The sequence below is a fragment of the Urocitellus parryii genome, chromosome 4, assembly GCF_045843805.1.
Source record: "Urocitellus parryii isolate mUroPar1 chromosome 4, mUroPar1.hap1, whole genome shotgun sequence".
NCBI lineage: Eukaryota > Metazoa > Chordata > Mammalia > Rodentia > Sciuridae > Urocitellus > Urocitellus parryii.
This window is the reverse complement of record NC_135534.1, coordinates 198,257,884-198,275,246: the sequence shown is the minus strand read 5'-3', so window position 1 is coordinate 198,275,246 and position 17,363 is coordinate 198,257,884. Positions and strand designations below refer to the sequence as shown.

Sequence of the window (17,363 nt, the reverse complement as noted above, 5' to 3'; positions counted from 1 at the left end):
AGGAAGATCTTGAGTTCAAACCCAGCCTCAGCAAAAGTGAGGTGCTAAGCAACTCAGTAAGACCTTGTCTCTAAATAAAATACAAAATGGGGCTGGGGATGTGGCTCAGTGATCAAGTGCCCGTGAATTAAATCCCTGGTACCCCACTCCCCCAAAAAAATCTAAAGGAAGAGAGTTCTAATGTTTATTTTAAAAGTGCATTAAACACATATATTTACATAGAATACTTTGAGAAAGCCAAAATATACAAGTTTCATGGGCAAGTAGAAGTCAACATATTTAAATCAAAATTAGGAACATTCAACTACTCTGAAAGTAATTTGAAGATCAAGTCAAAACTTGTTCTTAGTTTGGGGCCTTGAATTAGCTCTAAAACTGATGCAATCTGAATCCAGCCAACAAGTGTTTACTAAAGTCTTTGTCCCAAAGGGAGAAGCTTCAGAAGTGACGCTGTTGGGATTGCCTTGAGACTTGAACTGGCGTAGGAGGGAGGCATATAGATATTGAATTCATTTTGAAATATCATTTTTCTTTCCAGCAAAAATGAAACCCAAATATTTTCTTTGCAATATGCAATTGTAATCAAGCCTTTCTCTACTGAAGGGTTTACTTGGTTTCTCCCATGTTTTCCTCCTTGTTCCTGGGAACCACAGCATAAACAGGAAGTTCATGCCTCTGGGGCTTATCCATGGCAGAATGGAAAAAAATGAAGCTGTGCACTTTATCAAGAATGATTAAGAGAAGAGGATCATTAAATTATTGTACTTCTCTCCTTATCTTCAGAAGGCTAACAGCAAAGTGACTGCATGAGTTATATAACATCTTCAGGAATATAAACAGTTCTTTGCCCCATTTGACTGGAAGTCAACTTGAAAGCTCTGAATCAGGCTTTTTATGAAACTACATCACCTTCATCCTCAAAGATCATTTTAACACCTCTCTGTTGATTGTGCATGTTCCAGTTTCCTTTCTGACAGCCTCAAGTCTCCAGAGCCATAAAATCAGAGAAAGTCTACCATTTCATGACCTAAGCACCACAAGGTGGCTGCTATGAGACAACTGAATATTGAACGCATTTTTTTAAATGCTTCTCATGAGGTAGATCTTTGTGGTGATGAAATAGTTCTGAATCTTGATTACCTTGGTAATCTACATATAATAAACTGACATATAACTATATTGTGCCACTGTACACTTCCTGGCCCTGAGACTATAGTTAAGAAATAAGTAACTACAGGGAAAATTGGGTACAGGGTACAGTATGACCTCTCTGTTGTCTTTATGACTTCCAGTAATTCTGTACTTGATTCAAAACAAATTGTTTTAAAGGTGCACCTTCTGGTGTACATTAGCATACCCTGAACAGTTTGCATTAGGACAAGTCATGGAGAATAAAACATAGTGTCCTTTTCAAATGTGATGTTTCAGTCACAACCCCCGACCGAGAAAGCCTGAGGCTGGGAATGTCCTTGCCTGTGCTTTTCCCTCTCTCTGGATTCCCCCTTTTCCCCTCCTGCACAGTCCGACCCCTTCCCGAGGTTGGCTTCTACTCATCTCAAGGCCACCTCCCTACAGAAGCCTTCCCTTATCCATCTAACCAGAGTAGGTTCCCGCTGTCACTCCCTTCCCAGCGCCCTTCGCCAGGTGTCCTGCTCCGTTTGCTTCTTGGTGACAGATCCGCCACCAGGTGAATTTAAACTCCACAAGGCGACGCGGGTCTCCCGGACCGGCATCCCCAGCAGCGCGCACACCACCGCCAAAGGACAGGGGCTCAAAAACGATTTTGTTTGAATACAGCCAAGTGCACCTCACTCGAATTCGTGCGTTTTGGCTAGAGGGTGGTCTCGTCGGGCCCTTCCCCTCTCACCACCCGCCCTCGCGGCTCAGGGGGCGCCTCAGCGCGCTCTCTTGGGCGTGTCGGTGACCCCCTCCAGTCGCCGGGGGGTGCCATTTTCTCTCCGCTAATTCCTCCGCTGGCGGAGGCGCCTTGTTCTAATAACTCTACCCAGTAGGGCTCCTTTCCCTATTTCTCACCTTTTCCTCAGGCCAGCCCGCCTGCCGCCTCCGCTACACCCAGAGCCTCCGCCCCTCCCTTCCCGCGCTGCCTCAGGGGCCGGCTCCACCTCAGGGGGCGCCACGCCGCTCAGGCCACGCCCCTCAGCCCGAATCTCCAGAGAAGCCAAGGCGGCGCTGCGCTGCGCAGCCCGGGGGAGGGAGAGAGCGGGGAGCAGGGGCGTGCCCTCCTCATTCTTGAGCTTCTATTGGCTGATTTTGGAGAGGGGCGTGCCCTAGGAGAGGGCGGGGCCGCAGCCTGGGTCTTGCGCCCCTCGAGGTGCTTGCTGCATTCCCGGAGGCTCAGGCTTGGGTGGTTGTGGATTCCAGCTCAGGCAGCATGTCTGATAAACGGCGCACCGAGGAAACCCAGGCCCGGCGGCTCCCAGACTCCTTCAAGGGTGAGTCCACGCCCCCGGAGAGGCCCGAGAGTCCCCCAACCCTTAACCTTCCTCTAGGGACCAAGCCCCTGCCTGCAGCGTGAGTTCCGAGGTCTGACAACCCAGCTCCAGGGCTGGTCTCCGCCGCTTTTGGATGCACGAACGCTTCTCAAAGCCCGGGTTTTCTCATACCTTGTTTTTCAGTCCGGGGGTCACGATTTCGACATGATGTGGGGGGAGGACAAAGGGCACATCCTGGCCCTCCACACGGTGGATGCGCCAAAGGCAGGGGGCGTTTCAATGCACAGACCGTGCAGAAGCGCTTGTTATTCTTAGGTCTCCAGATGCCAGCGCTTCCTTATCTTGTGCCATCCACGCGGTCGAGGAAACGCACTAGTAACTGGCAGCCAGAGACTGGTGGAGTGGGGACTCCCGTGTTATCACTCCTTGTCCATTCCCCTTTCTATCCCTCCCAACCCCTCGGAGGCCATCTCCTCCACTCAGCCTTCAACCGCCTCCAATGTGAGCCCCTCTGGACGTGATCAGAACCCCTGCACGCTACGTCCACTGCCCACTTCTAGAACCTGGCCTTTTTCATAGTAAGATGCAAAGCTCCAGCTCCCCACACTTAGTAGGCCTTCTTTGCAAAAGAAAGGAGTCTCTGGCTCTCTTCCCTCCCCTTCTAGCTCCACCCTCTGCCCCATTCTGCCCCACTCCACTTTACTCTTGGTATTAGGGAACTCTCCTTCAGGACCCTCACCAGGAGACTAGGGTCTTCCCTGTCTGGAAGGCAGGAACTGTGAGTGGCAATCTTGTTCCCCTGTGAAGAAATTAGTGCCTTTGATGAGAGAGCTTCCACCTTGTGCCTTTATTGGCTAACTCCTTAGGGTGGAGGGAAAGAGGTGATAACCCTCCCAGGAGTATTGCTATCCTCTTAGGAGCCCTTAGGAATTTCAAAGGAATTCTTTCTAAAGATGGAATTTCAAACAGGAGGATATAATGAAAGCAGTCTTAGGGGGCTGGGTGGCTTCTCCAGCACCCCACAAAGAACACTGTATTTGAATCATCTATTCTGCTTATTTTGGTAAAGCCAGCTTTGTCCACCTGCCTAATTTAAGTGCCATTTCCTTACCCAGGGATCCCTGGCTTTAATTCCTTCCTAGGAGTATGAAAAAAAAATTATAGAGGGCTGTGGTGTAGATCAGCCTTAGAAAGAAAAAAGAACGAATTAAAGAAATCTTCGTCAGTTCCTGTATCTACTATACACCTTGTAGAGATAGCTTCCCAAATGAACATTGAGAGTTAGAATAATAGCAAAAAATACAAATAAAAAAATTTTGAACATTAAATAGCTCAGGATCAGTGCCACATATTTTGTATACATTATTTTATTGAATGCTCACAACCAACATGGTAGGTACTATTCCTGTCACCACATTATATTCAAGGAAACTGATACTCAAAGAGGTTACATTACTTAAAGCCACACTATTGGAGTTAAGGTTAGTGGAGCCAAATTTTAAATTTTAATTTTAAGTTCAGATTTAAACATGGAAAAAAGAGTACAGGACCATCTCTTCCTTCATTGTCTTTTCCTAGATAAGAAGGTGGATAGGATCCTTTCCTCTGTACCCTGATCTCCTAATTAGGTAGGGAAAACAGTTTGGAGTTCTTTGGGAATAAACATGATCTTGTACTTAATGTTCATTTAGTTTTCTCATGGTCACATATCAGTTTTTTACTTCTAAGTTCTTTTTTTTTTTTTGATTCTTCACTTAACTTTTTTAAATTTTTAGATAGAAATCTTCTAAAAAACTGATGAAAACAAATGAATCCTCTTGGAAAAGTATACATACTTTTGCTCAGTCACTTTTTCTTGTTTTTTAAATGGTAAACCTCAAAAAGTGAGCACTGGTATGAAAACTATTACTAGAATGTATTAAATAGAATTTCTTGAATGTTGGTCATGTGCCAAACACAGCCTAAGTGGTTTACAAACATTTATCTCTTATAATTATGCAATAGGTGCAAAAGGAAAATGTCATTATTTGCCATTTTACCATAAGGAAACTGACAGTGATAAAATAAAACAGCTCATGTTTCAGAGGTGGGTTTCAAATCCAGTGTATCTGGTTTTCCAAACCATTTTCCCATTCTAGAACTCTCTAACATGAATACCAAAGTTCAGGGTCTTGTCTAACTTCAGAACTTCACTGAAAGTGAGAGAAAGTAAACAAAGAAAGCTCAGCTTCAGTCAAGACATCTTGGAGAAGGCAACTCCAGAGGACTGCTTCTGAGGGGAGCAGTGGAATTACATAAACCCAAACTCTATCTCCTGATGTTTTTGGGAATTAGTCCCAGGCAGGTAAATATAACCAAACCCAGGACAGGACTAGATTTTCCTAAAGCCAGTACATTCACTTTGTAATGAAATCATGCAGGTGTATTGCAAAGAAATATATCATTATAATTAAGAGCATGTCAACAGGATAAATCCTTTGGGAGAATCACTGAAAATAAGCAGAATCATGGGACTAATTTGTTTATTTCAGTTGTTATAGCTGATCAGATTGGGGAGAACTTCTTGACTTCTTCAATAATTAATCTGAGTTAAACTGATAATGATCAGAAATTAACTCAAATATCAGAGCCCAACACCACAAAAACTATCACTTATGTGTTTTTTTTTTAATGATTAAGTATGTTCTTGGTACCACCTAATAGTGTAAATTTTACATTATAAAAACCGACTGCCTAGTCAGCTTTGAAAAAAAATTTTTGAAGATGTTGATAAAGTGACATAGATGGAATACAAAAATCAGTTTTTTAAGCCCTAGAAGACAATTTCTTAAAAACTATTGTAACCATAAAAACCCGTACACTTCTATATCTGCCTAGAATCCTGTGTATACCTCTATCATGATATTTATTACATAGTGTTATAATTATCATTTGATTTATTCATTACCCCCTTATCATTACCCCCAAAAGCCATGAGATTTTTTGAAAATAGTCTATGTCCTTCTTTATTGTAATTGCTCCGAATCAAATACATATAGATGAGCACATTTGTTGAAAGAAAAAGGAAGCAAAAGGAGACTAAATCACATGGCTAAATGTTTGTTAAGTGTTTTATTGTTTCTTCTACCCAAAACTGTTGGTTTCAGGGTGTGACCATTACATTCCTTTTTACATATTGTTACTATAACTAGACTATTTGGGTTTGTGTTACTAACAGAGAAGGGACTGTAATTGTCAGGATAATATATCTAGTAAGGAACCTCATTTATGAAAACAAGGAAAAAAAGAAGTTAGAGATCCCAGTCAATAAAAAGGAGAAAGTATTAATTCTCTGTTGATGGACTTTTCTTCAATCTTTTTTGTATCTTTGTGCTCTGGGACTAGTTTAAGGAAAAAAAAAAAAAAAACTTGAACCCCTAGCATAGCATTTGCCTTGAGATTTCAGTAGATTGGCCTTGAAGGATACAACCAAGAAAATGCCTGTTTTCAAGTTAGACAATTAAATGATACCAAACTAGTCCACCGTTCTAAAACGAGCACTTACAAGAAGGTAGTGTAGTGTAGTGTGGGTGAAATTTAGAATGAAAAGATCTAGATTGAGAATCCAGTGTTTTTGCCTTCTGTCTGGGTCTCCCTGGACAAATCTCAACTTCCAGAGAGTCAGTTTCTCATCTATATCTTGGGCATGATCTTACTGCCCTATTTAATCTCCCAGGAATTTAGGTATCAAGTGTGAAAACATGTCCTTTTGAAATTTTTAAAATAAAAAATTTAAGACATTATTTAGTGGAGAAAACAAAAAATAAAAAACAATGACTTAGACCTACAACTTAAAGCAGTATATTTGGAGTGCTACTGAAAAAGCCTTGTTGTTTTCCAGTAAATTCAAATTTAGAGAAAGATTTGAAAGATTTGTAGGACAGGTGGCCTAATGAAGTTTGGAACTCTGACTTACCACCCTGAGCATGGTCTTTTCTCCTCCAGAGATAGAATCCCCAAGCAGATTGTTAAGTCTTGATATTTTGTCCATGGTGTATAGGTCCCAGAAGACAATTCACTTATAAACTGTATCAATAATGATCTTAAAGTTGTGGTAATAATAATACTTACCACACTTACTGGACACTTTGAAGTGTAAAGCACTTTACCTATTTTCTCATTTAATCTTCATAACACTATGTGAAATCATTACCACCATTTTCTCCTATTTTACTGCTGAAAAGATGTAGTGGCAGAATTAGAGTCTTATACCAAAACCTCACACTCTTACTGCTTAACCATGCATCTTCAGGAAAGAATCCAGAACCTTCTGATCTAGTTTCCTTAGGCTCGGATTTTCCATTTTTAAGTGAGAGTAATGTTACCCTCCAAAGACTTTTATGAGAATAACTTAATTATGGATGCTTCTAAGATATCCAAATAAAAGAGTTGGGAACAAAACAGCACTAGAATGTAGGAGGGTTTGGTCCCAGTGTTTCGGGCCTCCTCTAAATTTAATGAACTTAATACCCATTATGAAATTGTTTTTCTCTCCAATTTTTATGAACATAGATGTTTTGATGTTTCCAGACATAGGCTGTATTCAGCTTGTCTGTCTCCCTGCCTGAGTTTTTTACCCTTGTTGTTAGTTTGTCTTATGTGATAAGTAGTCTCTTTTTTTTCCCCAAAGAAACAGGTTTAATTCACCATTCAACAACTGTTTACTTAACAAAATATGTTTCGAGCATCCATTATGTATTAGGTGTCTTCCATATTAGCTCATTTCTTCATCACACTCACCCTCTGAGGAGGCTGTCTTGTTAACCCTGTTTTTAGATGAGTAGACTGAGGCACAGAAAGATAAGGTACTTTCCCATGAGGCCATTATGATGCTACATGTTTTAACAGGATCAATATCGTGAAGAGGACAGACATTGAATAAGATATTTATAAGTGTGGGTAAACATTGTTTAAGCAGAGTAGAATGATCTATAGCAGCTTAGAAAGATGTAGGCATCCAAATTTTATATTATTGGTATTCCTTTACCTATTTTTTCCCTACTGCTTTATGGTCTGAAACATTCGAATGAAAGAAAGTTGCAGAAAGTCTTCAAAATGTTTTGGAAATAGAATGTTTATGCTTATTTTATTTCCTTATTTTTAAGCCAAGCAAAGGGATTCCCTTTGTTTCAAATTTTGCTGAAAATCTTTTAAAAAAATAGTCCATTTCCTTGCCTTAAAATTTCATGGTAAACACATTTTTAAGCTTTGTAATTTAAACCATGTAGTGCATCGTCAAATCAGTTCTTCTGGACTAGCGTCATCAGTAGCTATAGATGGCTTATGATAGAGAGAAAGTGACAGTTTTCAGATGGCTCTTTGATAGCTTCTGGCTTGAAGTCATTCTGGGCCAGAGAATAATTTCTTCCTTGGAGATTTAAGAATAAGGGCTTTCTAATAACAACTGGGCCTAATGAAAATAATCATTTGAAAATCCAGTTATAGGGTAGGCTTGTTTGCTTTGAAATCCTCTGTCTAGATGAGTTGCAAGCTGTGATCTCCAAGTAGAGACCCTACCATGTGCTAACCTCTGCCCTCTCTCCCCTCTGTCTTTTTCATCTGTCTCTTTGTGGGATGCAGCCTTCATTTTTATTTTTTCTCCTCTTCTCCTGTTTCTCTTATTTTCCTTCTTTTCTGCTGTTTTCTTCCCTTCTTGGTCTTTCTCCTAAAATTCCATTTGAAAATGAACCTTTTGACTATTTTTTACCTTGAGATTTTATTTGTCAGGTCTTAGGAAGATTTGCTTCAAAACAAGCAAAGGAGAGAAACTGTGGCGCTGGAAAACATCCCTATTTGAATAGCAGGAAGAAAGATCAAGCGCACTGTTTAATTTATAAAAGCCTTCCTTCACAAATAAATAACGGTATGACATAGAACAAGAATAGGGGTCATAACAACCTGTGGAGCAAACCTGGATGGCTGGCTGTTTCTGTATGGCCCACAAGGTGTTATGAATAGCTTTTGTATTTTGAAATGGCTTTAAGAAACAAAAACAGAAAGAATAATGTTGCATTGCCTATGAAAGATTTCAGTGTCCATAAATTAAGTTTTATTGGAGCCCAGCCATGTTCGCTTATGTCTGTTTTGCCAGTGAGTGCTCACACGCTGTGGTAGCAGACTTGATGGTCTGCAAAGTCTAACATGTCTCTCTGGCTCTTTACAGGAGCCGGTTGCCCAATCCTGCTGTAGAATTTCTGATATGGAATAATAATGGCCCCAAAGAACTCATATCCTGAATATAATTGTTTTTAAGAAGAAAATTCAAAAACTGACTAGACCTTTTATTTTGACCTACTGTTACCCCTTATAGCATGTGTTTTGAGATAAAATTCCCAACCATCCTATCTTTCCCCGCCCAGCCACACTGTTGACAGTTTACAACACAGAGTGCTTCACACACTCTGGAAGGAGAAGGAAGATTGCCTTTAAATGTTGCAACTTAGGTTATTTCAATAACTCTTGAGCCCATCCAGTTCTTTTTGTGCAATAATGAATATGATTCTGGAGTCCAGTTTTTAGCCATGGTGAAAGGTGTGGTTCTGGCCTTTCTCAGCAGAGGAAATCCAGTGTGTTTTGAACTTCAGGGTAATTAAGTCCCAATGATTCATGGGATTTATTACTCCATATGACTTCCAGGCGTGACAAGTACAATATATCTTAGAGGAAATCTGCTGTTAAAGGATGGCTGACAACATACAGTGCTCTGAACATTGGCCTGGGTTATGATCTTAGAAAGAATGTGTCACTGCTTCTCCTTAAAAGCTGATCCAACACAAATTACTATACAACTTCTCTTTTTTCATCGGCTTTATGGTTTGGTTTGTTTTCTTCACAGATCTTTTGCTTTGTTATTTTAGGTATTCAGGAGGAATATTTTACAGATTTTTGTAAGCATTAGAAATAATGCTTAAGTGTATATGATGTAAGTGTATATGATGAGCTAACACATATTAGATATTCAAGAAATGGTAGTCATTTGGGCTGGGGCTCTGGCTCAGTGGTAGAGTGCTTGCCTGGTGTGTGCGAGGCCCTGGGTTCGATCTTCAGCACCACACTAAAATGAAGGTATTGTGTTCAGCTACAACTAAAAAATAGATATTTTTTTAAAAAAAGAAAAATAGTAGTTATTGCCAGGCATAGTGACCCCTGCAACTCAGAACTGAAGCAGGAGGATAGCAAGTTTGAGGCCAGCTTCAGCAACTTAATTAAACCCTGTGTCAAAATAAATAATTGTGGGGCTGGGACTTAGTGGTATAGTGCTTGCCTTGCACGTGTGAGGCACTGAATTCAATCCTCAGCACCACATAAAAATAAATATACAAAATAAAGATATTATGTCCATCTACAACTAAAATATGTATTTTTATTTTAAAAAGTTTTTTTTTAAAAATTAGACTGGGGTTATAGCTCACTGTGAAGTTACCTTGAATTCAATCCCCAGTACTAAAAAAAAAAGAAAAGAAAAAAGAAATGGTAGTTGCTGTTGGTAGTAATAAAAGATACCAGAATGAGAGGAACTTAATTGTATTATTTCATCTTTTCAGCAAAATTAATTTACATAATACATAAATAAGGATTTCAGAAATTTTACTAAAAGCATATTCAATGCAGCAGAGTTTCTAGTTGAGAAATTTGGACATAACCTAAACGTTCATCACATGCAACAATAGACTATTGTACAGCCACTAATAATGATAAAGATTATGTCCTGGAATGAAAAGATGTTCACAGTATGTGGGGTATAAACTTTAAATCATTCAGTATTCCATTATTCCACTTTTAGTGGGGGAAAGATACAAAAGGCTTAAATAATGTATCACCCCATCCAGAGATGAGAGTATACATAAGTTTTCATTGAGCTGTACTTTCTAATTGTTACAGTGACTATTTGGCTATTCATAAAAGTATTTTTTTTAAAAAAATACATATTATTTTCCTGGAGATAAGCTTAATTTGAATGCTCAGTACAAAAATTTAAATATCTAGGCTTATATCCAGACCCTGGCTTTGATTGGCTAAAAATTTATTCTGATGCAGCTTTCAGGAAAGATCTTGGCAGAAAAAAAAAATGCTCTAAACCTAGCAAAGTAGTATTTACAACCTAGCATCATCAGATACCTAATCTTTAAGATTATGGCACCTGGCTAACTATTGATAAGTATATCAACCAAAATATCTCAGGAATACTGATTGCCTGTTGTCATTTACCTGGTAAAGCTGTTACCAAGGATTCACTTCTGAAGTAGTGAGTGGGAAACCTGAAGGGCAGGAATTTCATGAAATGACTGAGAGTGGATCTTCCTCTCTGGGTGGGTAAGGAAGAATGGCAGGTGACTGAGGTTCACTTATCAGCCTTGCAGTGTCTAAGTCTCACCTCTTGGGAATGTGGTTTAAGCACCTTTTTTAGCTGTAACCAGTTTGGGAAGGATTGTGAGGGTTGTGAATGGGGTAGTTTTGTTGTGAAGGCATTAGGAGAATAAGAAAATGTCATTTCCCCAGCATGTGCACACTCTATAGAGTGTCTGCTGTGTGAAGAAGCAAGTCCAGTTTTCACAATATCCATGTCACTTCTTGTTCCTCTTGATTTGCAATCCCTTATGCTTTTTAAAAAAATATATTTTAGTTGTTGATATACCATTCTTTTTTATTTATTTATATGTGGTGCTGGGGATTGAACCCAGTGCCTCACACATGTGAGGCAAGTGCTCTGCCACTGAGCCAGTGTGACACATGTGACAATGAACACAGGGTGACAATGAACACAGCACAGAACAAATTTGCCTAATCTTTTGTCTTGTACCCTGTGGATCTCTTTGTAAATGTGCTTCTTGAGTATTTTTTCCAATTCTATGCTGGCTAGAAATGGCATAAAGCAAGGGGCAAATAAAGTCATTTAAGAAGTTTCATTAAAAAAAATAAAATAAAAAGTCAGCCAGGTGCAGTGGCGCCTCATGCTTGTAATCCCAGCTGTTCTGGAGGCTGACAAAGAGGGTTGTGAGTTCAAAGCCAGTGAGGCGCTAAACAATTCATGGAGACCCTGTCTCTAAATAAATACAAAACTGGGCTGAGGATGTGACTCAGTGACTGAGTGCCCCTGAGTTCAATCCCTGATACCAAATAATATATATCTCAAGTGTCCTGAGATCAGTGGTGCATGCGCTAATACTTCTAGCAACTCAGGAGGCTGAGGCAGGAAAATTGCAAATTCAAGGCCAGCCCAGGCAATTTAGGGAGTTTCTCTCTCAAAATAAAAAATGAAAAGGGTTTGAGATGTTGCTCAGTGGTAGAGCACTCTTAGGTTAAGTACTAACTCTTTTTCCATTTTTCATTATGGTGATTTAAACACTTGAGTCAAATGGAAGAATTACAGAAAACTATCATCTATATTTACTGAGGACTATCTCAATTCTATAAGGCCAGCCTAATAATCCTTTTTTTTTTTTTTTTTTTTTTTTACAGTTGAAGAAACTTAGGGCTCAAAGAAGTAAAGATCAGACAACTAAGAAGCTGCAGAATTGAAATTCAAACCTAGACACACTCCCTGTGCTCAGGAAAGCTCAGTCTAAGGAGGGGTATAAATACACAAGAAATTAAAGTATCAGCCAAAATTTAAGTGCCATAGAGAGATTTTTTTTAAAGTGTTGTCAGGATTTAGAGGAAAGAAAAAACACATCTAGCTGGAAAGCTGGGTAAGAAGTATTTTATTTTATACCCACTCTCTGCAGGACACTGCTAGACATTAGAAATACAGAAAGAGGCAAGAAGTGCTGGGTATAGCTCAGTGGTAGAGCTCATGCTTAGTACGCACAAGGCCCTGGGATGGATCCCCAGCACCAAAAAAGAAAGAAAAAAGAATAAGAACCATCTGTGCCCTCAGGGGTCTTCAGTGTAGTAATTCCGGGACACAGAGCTATGTACTTTGCCTAGAATATGGGAGACCTGAGGCAGTAGTTTGGAAAGCACCAAATGCTGTCAGATAAGTGTTTGTGGCCAATCTGTTGCTTGTTTGGAATCTGTTTCACTCAAAATCTAGACCAGAGCCTGGCACAGAGCCTTGAATCTGTCTTTTACTATAAATAGGCGCAGCTGGAATTAAAAGGGCTTCCTCCGAAGAAGATTAGATTTCATTCTCGAAACTCCTGCCGTGCCATCCCAGTTTGGACACTTTCTCAAGAAAGTGCTCCAAACTTGAAAACATTCAGTGGTGAAAGATCAAGATTTAGAACAGGAGCTTTGGAGTCAGTGACTTCTCTTTGAATCCCCAGTGCTCTGTTAGGTGACCTTGGGAAAGTGAGGTTGCTTCCTTACATCATTGGTTAAAATACTTAGCCTCACAGGGCTATTGTGAGAGTTAAATGATACACATGTCTCAAGTAACTTTACACAATGCCTAGGGTATAGAACATCCTTGCAATCCCCTCCTGTGTTATCAGTTGTGATAATGCCTGACAGGGCTTTCTCCACTAGAGCGCAGAGGCCCAACTTTGAATATTTGCCCACTGAATGTCTGTACCCCGGAAACTATAGCTTAATATCCAGGATTAATTTATGTCACTTTATGCATGAGGACACTAACCTCTCTCTGACACAGAATCAAAATTACAAATTCAGTATGACCAAGATTCTCAGTGTGTGTTTCTGTTTTGTTTTGTTTTTTAATCCTGTGTTCCAGAGCACTTGCCCTGGGAGCCAGCATGGGCCCCCTCTTCTCCCATGCTCCTGGCCTGCACCCCCTGCATATCTCTTGGTCTCCTGTTTTTCCAAAGCCTGTCTCACTGCTTTTTTGCACTTCCTTCTAAGTAGTACACATGGAGGCCTGCCTCTTCCCTTCTTGTCAAACTTGTGTCATCAAAACAGCTCCTGAAAAAATGGCAGAAAAGCCTTAAAAAATCAGTCTGGCCTTCTCAGTTCCTACAGTCTCCAAGAAAAGAAAAACAAACTGAAAATCAGGAAGACACTAGATGGAGAAAATAGAAAACCCAACACAAGAGGCAATGGTGAATTCCCAGAATGACGGCGCAGGGCAGTCACAGAATGATGCCTGTATAGACCTGATGAGGGGAGTCCGCACCAGGCTCCCAGAGTCTTCCTTCAGAAGACGATATCAGTAGACTACCTGACTGTTTCCGAAGGAGATTCAGACCAAGGATGAAGGGCTTGAGGTTGGACAGGGAAAAGTACATAGAAGACTAAGCAAGGGGAAAACCAAACATTACAAAAAGTAAAAATAAAAAGTTGTACAGGAAAAGAAAGGTAAGTATCAGGGACTGGGGTTGTGGCTCAGTGTCAGAGTGCTTGCCTAGGAAGCACATGTGAGGCACTGGGTTCCATCCTCAGCACCACATAAAAATAAATAAATAAAGGTATTAAAAAAAAAGAAAGCTGATTATCTATACTGTCTGAGTTAGGTTTGAATAGCATTTGCATATTCATGGTAATGTAACATTTTATATACATCTAACCAAAATGATGATGTACTTACAGAAGAGTGAGTATGTGCATGTGGGAGAGGGAGAAGGAAAAGAAATAAATGTTTCTCCATAGAGGAAAGTTAATAGATAATTCTTAAAACTGTAAAAGCAGGGGCGGGGGTTGTACTCAGCAGTAGAGCACTTGCCTAGTATATGTGAGTCACTGGGTTCGAACCTCAGCACCATATAAAAGTAAACAAATAAAATAAAGGTATTGTGTCCATCTACAACTAAAAAAATATTTTTAAAAAACTGAAAAAGCAAGAAGTACTAAAAAATACACACACACATTATTTAAAAGCATGAAGGTAAATCCCAAAATACTTAGCCAAAAGAGCAATTACTTTTGAGATGGAAGAAATGGGAAGAGGCAAACAGGGACAGCCCTTTTTTATTTATCTAATAGAATGTTTGACTTTTAAAATTTTGTGCAAGTGTAACTTTGATAAAGAATTAAAACAAAAACAGGAAAAGTACAAAACAGCTACAGAGACTAAAAAAGGAAGTAAAAGAACATAACAAAGGGAAAGAAAAGTAGCTTATAGATTTTATTTGATTTTAAAATATGGTTGTATGTACAAGGAAAAGGTTTAGAAGAATGCACCAGAGCATTTCTTATCTCTAGATTTTGAGTATCTTTTCTCACTATTATTTTTCTGAATTTTTTTGCAATAGGGTGTATGTTACTCTCTGGAACCAGACAGATACCCTCTTTCACATACAGAGAAGGGAAACAGTTTGAAATGTGGGCAGAAGGCTGTGTAGGAAAATGCTCATTACAGCCTTATTTTCAGTAGTTGGGAATCAGAAGCAACCTTTGTGAAGATCAGGATATGGATAATAAATGATGGTTCATAGACCCAGTGACATATTTTGCTGGTGTAATTTTTAAAAGGAAGCTCTGCACAATTTTTTTCATATGTAATGGTTTTCACCTTGAATCATGCTATACCCTGGACTCAAGTGCCCTTTTCCTTCCTTCCTTCCTTTTTTTCCATACTTTTCCTTTCTTCAGGAAGCCCTCAGACGGACAACATTTCCCATTGTCCCCACCATCCCACTCCACTGTCACCTGTATTGTGCGTGGCCCTGTTCTGTGTTTTCAAGATATTCCTAACAGATACTCTATACTTACTCCCTAGGATTATTATTAATTCTGTCTTTCTTCCCCACTGTACTTGAACCTTTTTGGGAGCTGGGACTGAGTTTTATTTATTGTTACTGCTTTAGTATCAAGCACAGGGCAGAGGAAATAGGAGGTGCTTAATAAATGTTTGCTGGAGAAAGTAACGAGTAATGTGGGGAAATACTGGTGGTAAGTAGACCAGGGAAGGTAATATACCTGCATTTCAGAGGTGAATGGGAATTGAGCCGGAAAGTTCGTGTGAAGCAGTGGGCAGAAGGCCAAGCACATGAGGTTCACGAATAGCAGGGACAAAGCTGGGGGTGATCAGGCTGATAACAGTGATAAGAGCTGCTCTGTTATTGTTTTCAACAGATAGCCCCAATACAGGCCTTGGACCTTGTGGATGGATTTTGGTGGCTGTCTCATTCCTGTTCACACTTATAACTTTTCCCATATCAATATGGATGTGCATAAAGGTAAAAGAACATTTCACTCATATCAGCAAAGGGGTTAAACTCCTACCTATGTAAGCCTGCTTTGTCTGTGTGGATCATCATTAAAAATTTTCTGGGCCAGAGCTTGGGATGTAGTTCCATGGTCAAGTGTTTGCCTGTCATGCAGGAGGCCCTGGGTGCCATCCCCAATGCCATGGCAGGGAGCAGGGGGTGGAATTCTGGGTCAGGGGTTTAAGGTGGCCTTTGAGAACAAGTTCTCCAGAGTTGGGGGGGCGGTGTTTGACTGCTGGCTCTGCTGTTTACCGTGTGAGGCACACATTGCCTTTTGTAATCAGAAACTGTTTCATATACAGGAAAGGGAATCATTTGGAAACATTTGCCATGTTTCTTCATTTGTAAAATGGGAGAAGTAACGGTATCTACTCTGCAGGTGTGACAATTAAATGAACTAGTGTGCCAAACTGTACTTACCGCAGAGCCTGGCACATGGTAAAGTGCTCTCATGCTGGGTTTTTTTTTTTTCCTACAAAGTTGTTAATTCTTGGATAAATGATTTTCATTTACATAATCCTAAAAATATAGCATAGGCTCCAAGCATTCTCAGATAAATGTATTATTATAATTAAAAGTATCAGAGTGTTGGGTTCAGTGACACAGCCCTATAATCCCAGACTGAGGCAAGAGGATTACAAGTTCAAGGCCACCCTCAGCAATTTAGGAATATCCTGCCTTAAGAAAAAAAATTTAAAAGCTACATTAATGTAGCTCAGTGGTAGGGCATCTGGGTTCAATCCCTAGCACTGGAAAAAAAATTAATTAATTAAAACAAAGGTATTGGAAGAAAAATAATAAGTTCTTTTTCTGAATAAATGAGTAATTGAATAATAATATTAATGACTGAAGAGTAAGGTAATGAATTTATTTCCATATGTTATTCTGTACTTTCCAAATTTATACAATGAGTGTCTATTGTTTTTATAATCAGTCAAAAATAGTAAATGAATATGCTTGGAGAGCATTGGACAACATCAAACATATATTTATAGACAACATCTGGATATAGAGGAAGAAATAATGAAGCCTCTAACCTTTTTAGAACAAAAATATATTTAAGAAGCTATGCATATAAATGTTTGCACTCATGTTAAATTATCATCCGTGTTTTTATTCCAGATTATAAAAGAGTATGAAAGGGCCATCATCTTTAGACTGGGTCGTATTTTACAAGGAGGAGCCAAAGGACCTGGTAAGTCCCGGGATTCTGAGTTGCTTTTCTGGAGACTGTAGTTCTTTTTACTGATGTGATTTCTCAGGGAGCAGAGCAGAAGTTGCCTTTCAGTAGCAGCGGTTCTAGAGCCAGTCTATTGTTCCCTATCCCACTGGAGCTGATAAGATTATGTTGAGCCAGAATAGCTATAGCTGTGGACGTCTGAGCAGAGAATTCTATCAGAAAAAGTCTTTTAGTTATTCCTTTGGCAGATGTTGATGGTGCTCCTGTGTATTCTAGGCTCTGGGAATTTAAGGGAGGCTAGAACATGGTCCCTCCCCTCAAGGATCTTATTATAGCAGTGGGACACCAAGAAGGAAACAGCTAGTACATTTTACGTGATAAGTACTATGATCAAGTAGCTACACAGAGCCCTGAGAAGACAGAAACTCAGAGGAGAGTGACTGCCCCAAACTAGGAATAGGTGACACCGTGCTTTCTGGGGGTGACAGCTTGGCTGAGTCTCGAGGCACATGAAGGTGTTGACTGTTCCCAGCAGAAATAGCAACAGGTGTGTAGCAGTGTAGGGAGGAAGTACTGCAGCTCAGTCCT

At 39.8% G+C, this 17,363-nt stretch overlaps 1 protein-coding gene across 2 annotated transcripts in view; it reads left to right on the top strand.

Annotated features, from left to right (window-relative positions):
- Nucleotides 1–2,317: 2,317 nt before the first annotated feature.
- Nucleotides 2,318–17,363, top strand: part of Stom (stomatin) — a 29,576-nt gene continuing 14,530 nt past the window's right edge. For both annotated transcript variants that reach the window (XM_026410355.2, XM_026410354.2), the window contains exons 1-3: nucleotides 2,318–2,453; nucleotides 15,462–15,565; nucleotides 16,718–16,790. In XM_026410355.2, the coding sequence (XP_026266140.1) occupies nucleotides 2,393–2,453; nucleotides 15,462–15,565; nucleotides 16,718–16,790 (238 nt within the window). In that variant the 5' untranslated portion in view covers nucleotides 2,318–2,392. The remainder of the gene's footprint in view (nucleotides 2,454–15,461; nucleotides 15,566–16,717; nucleotides 16,791–17,363) is intronic.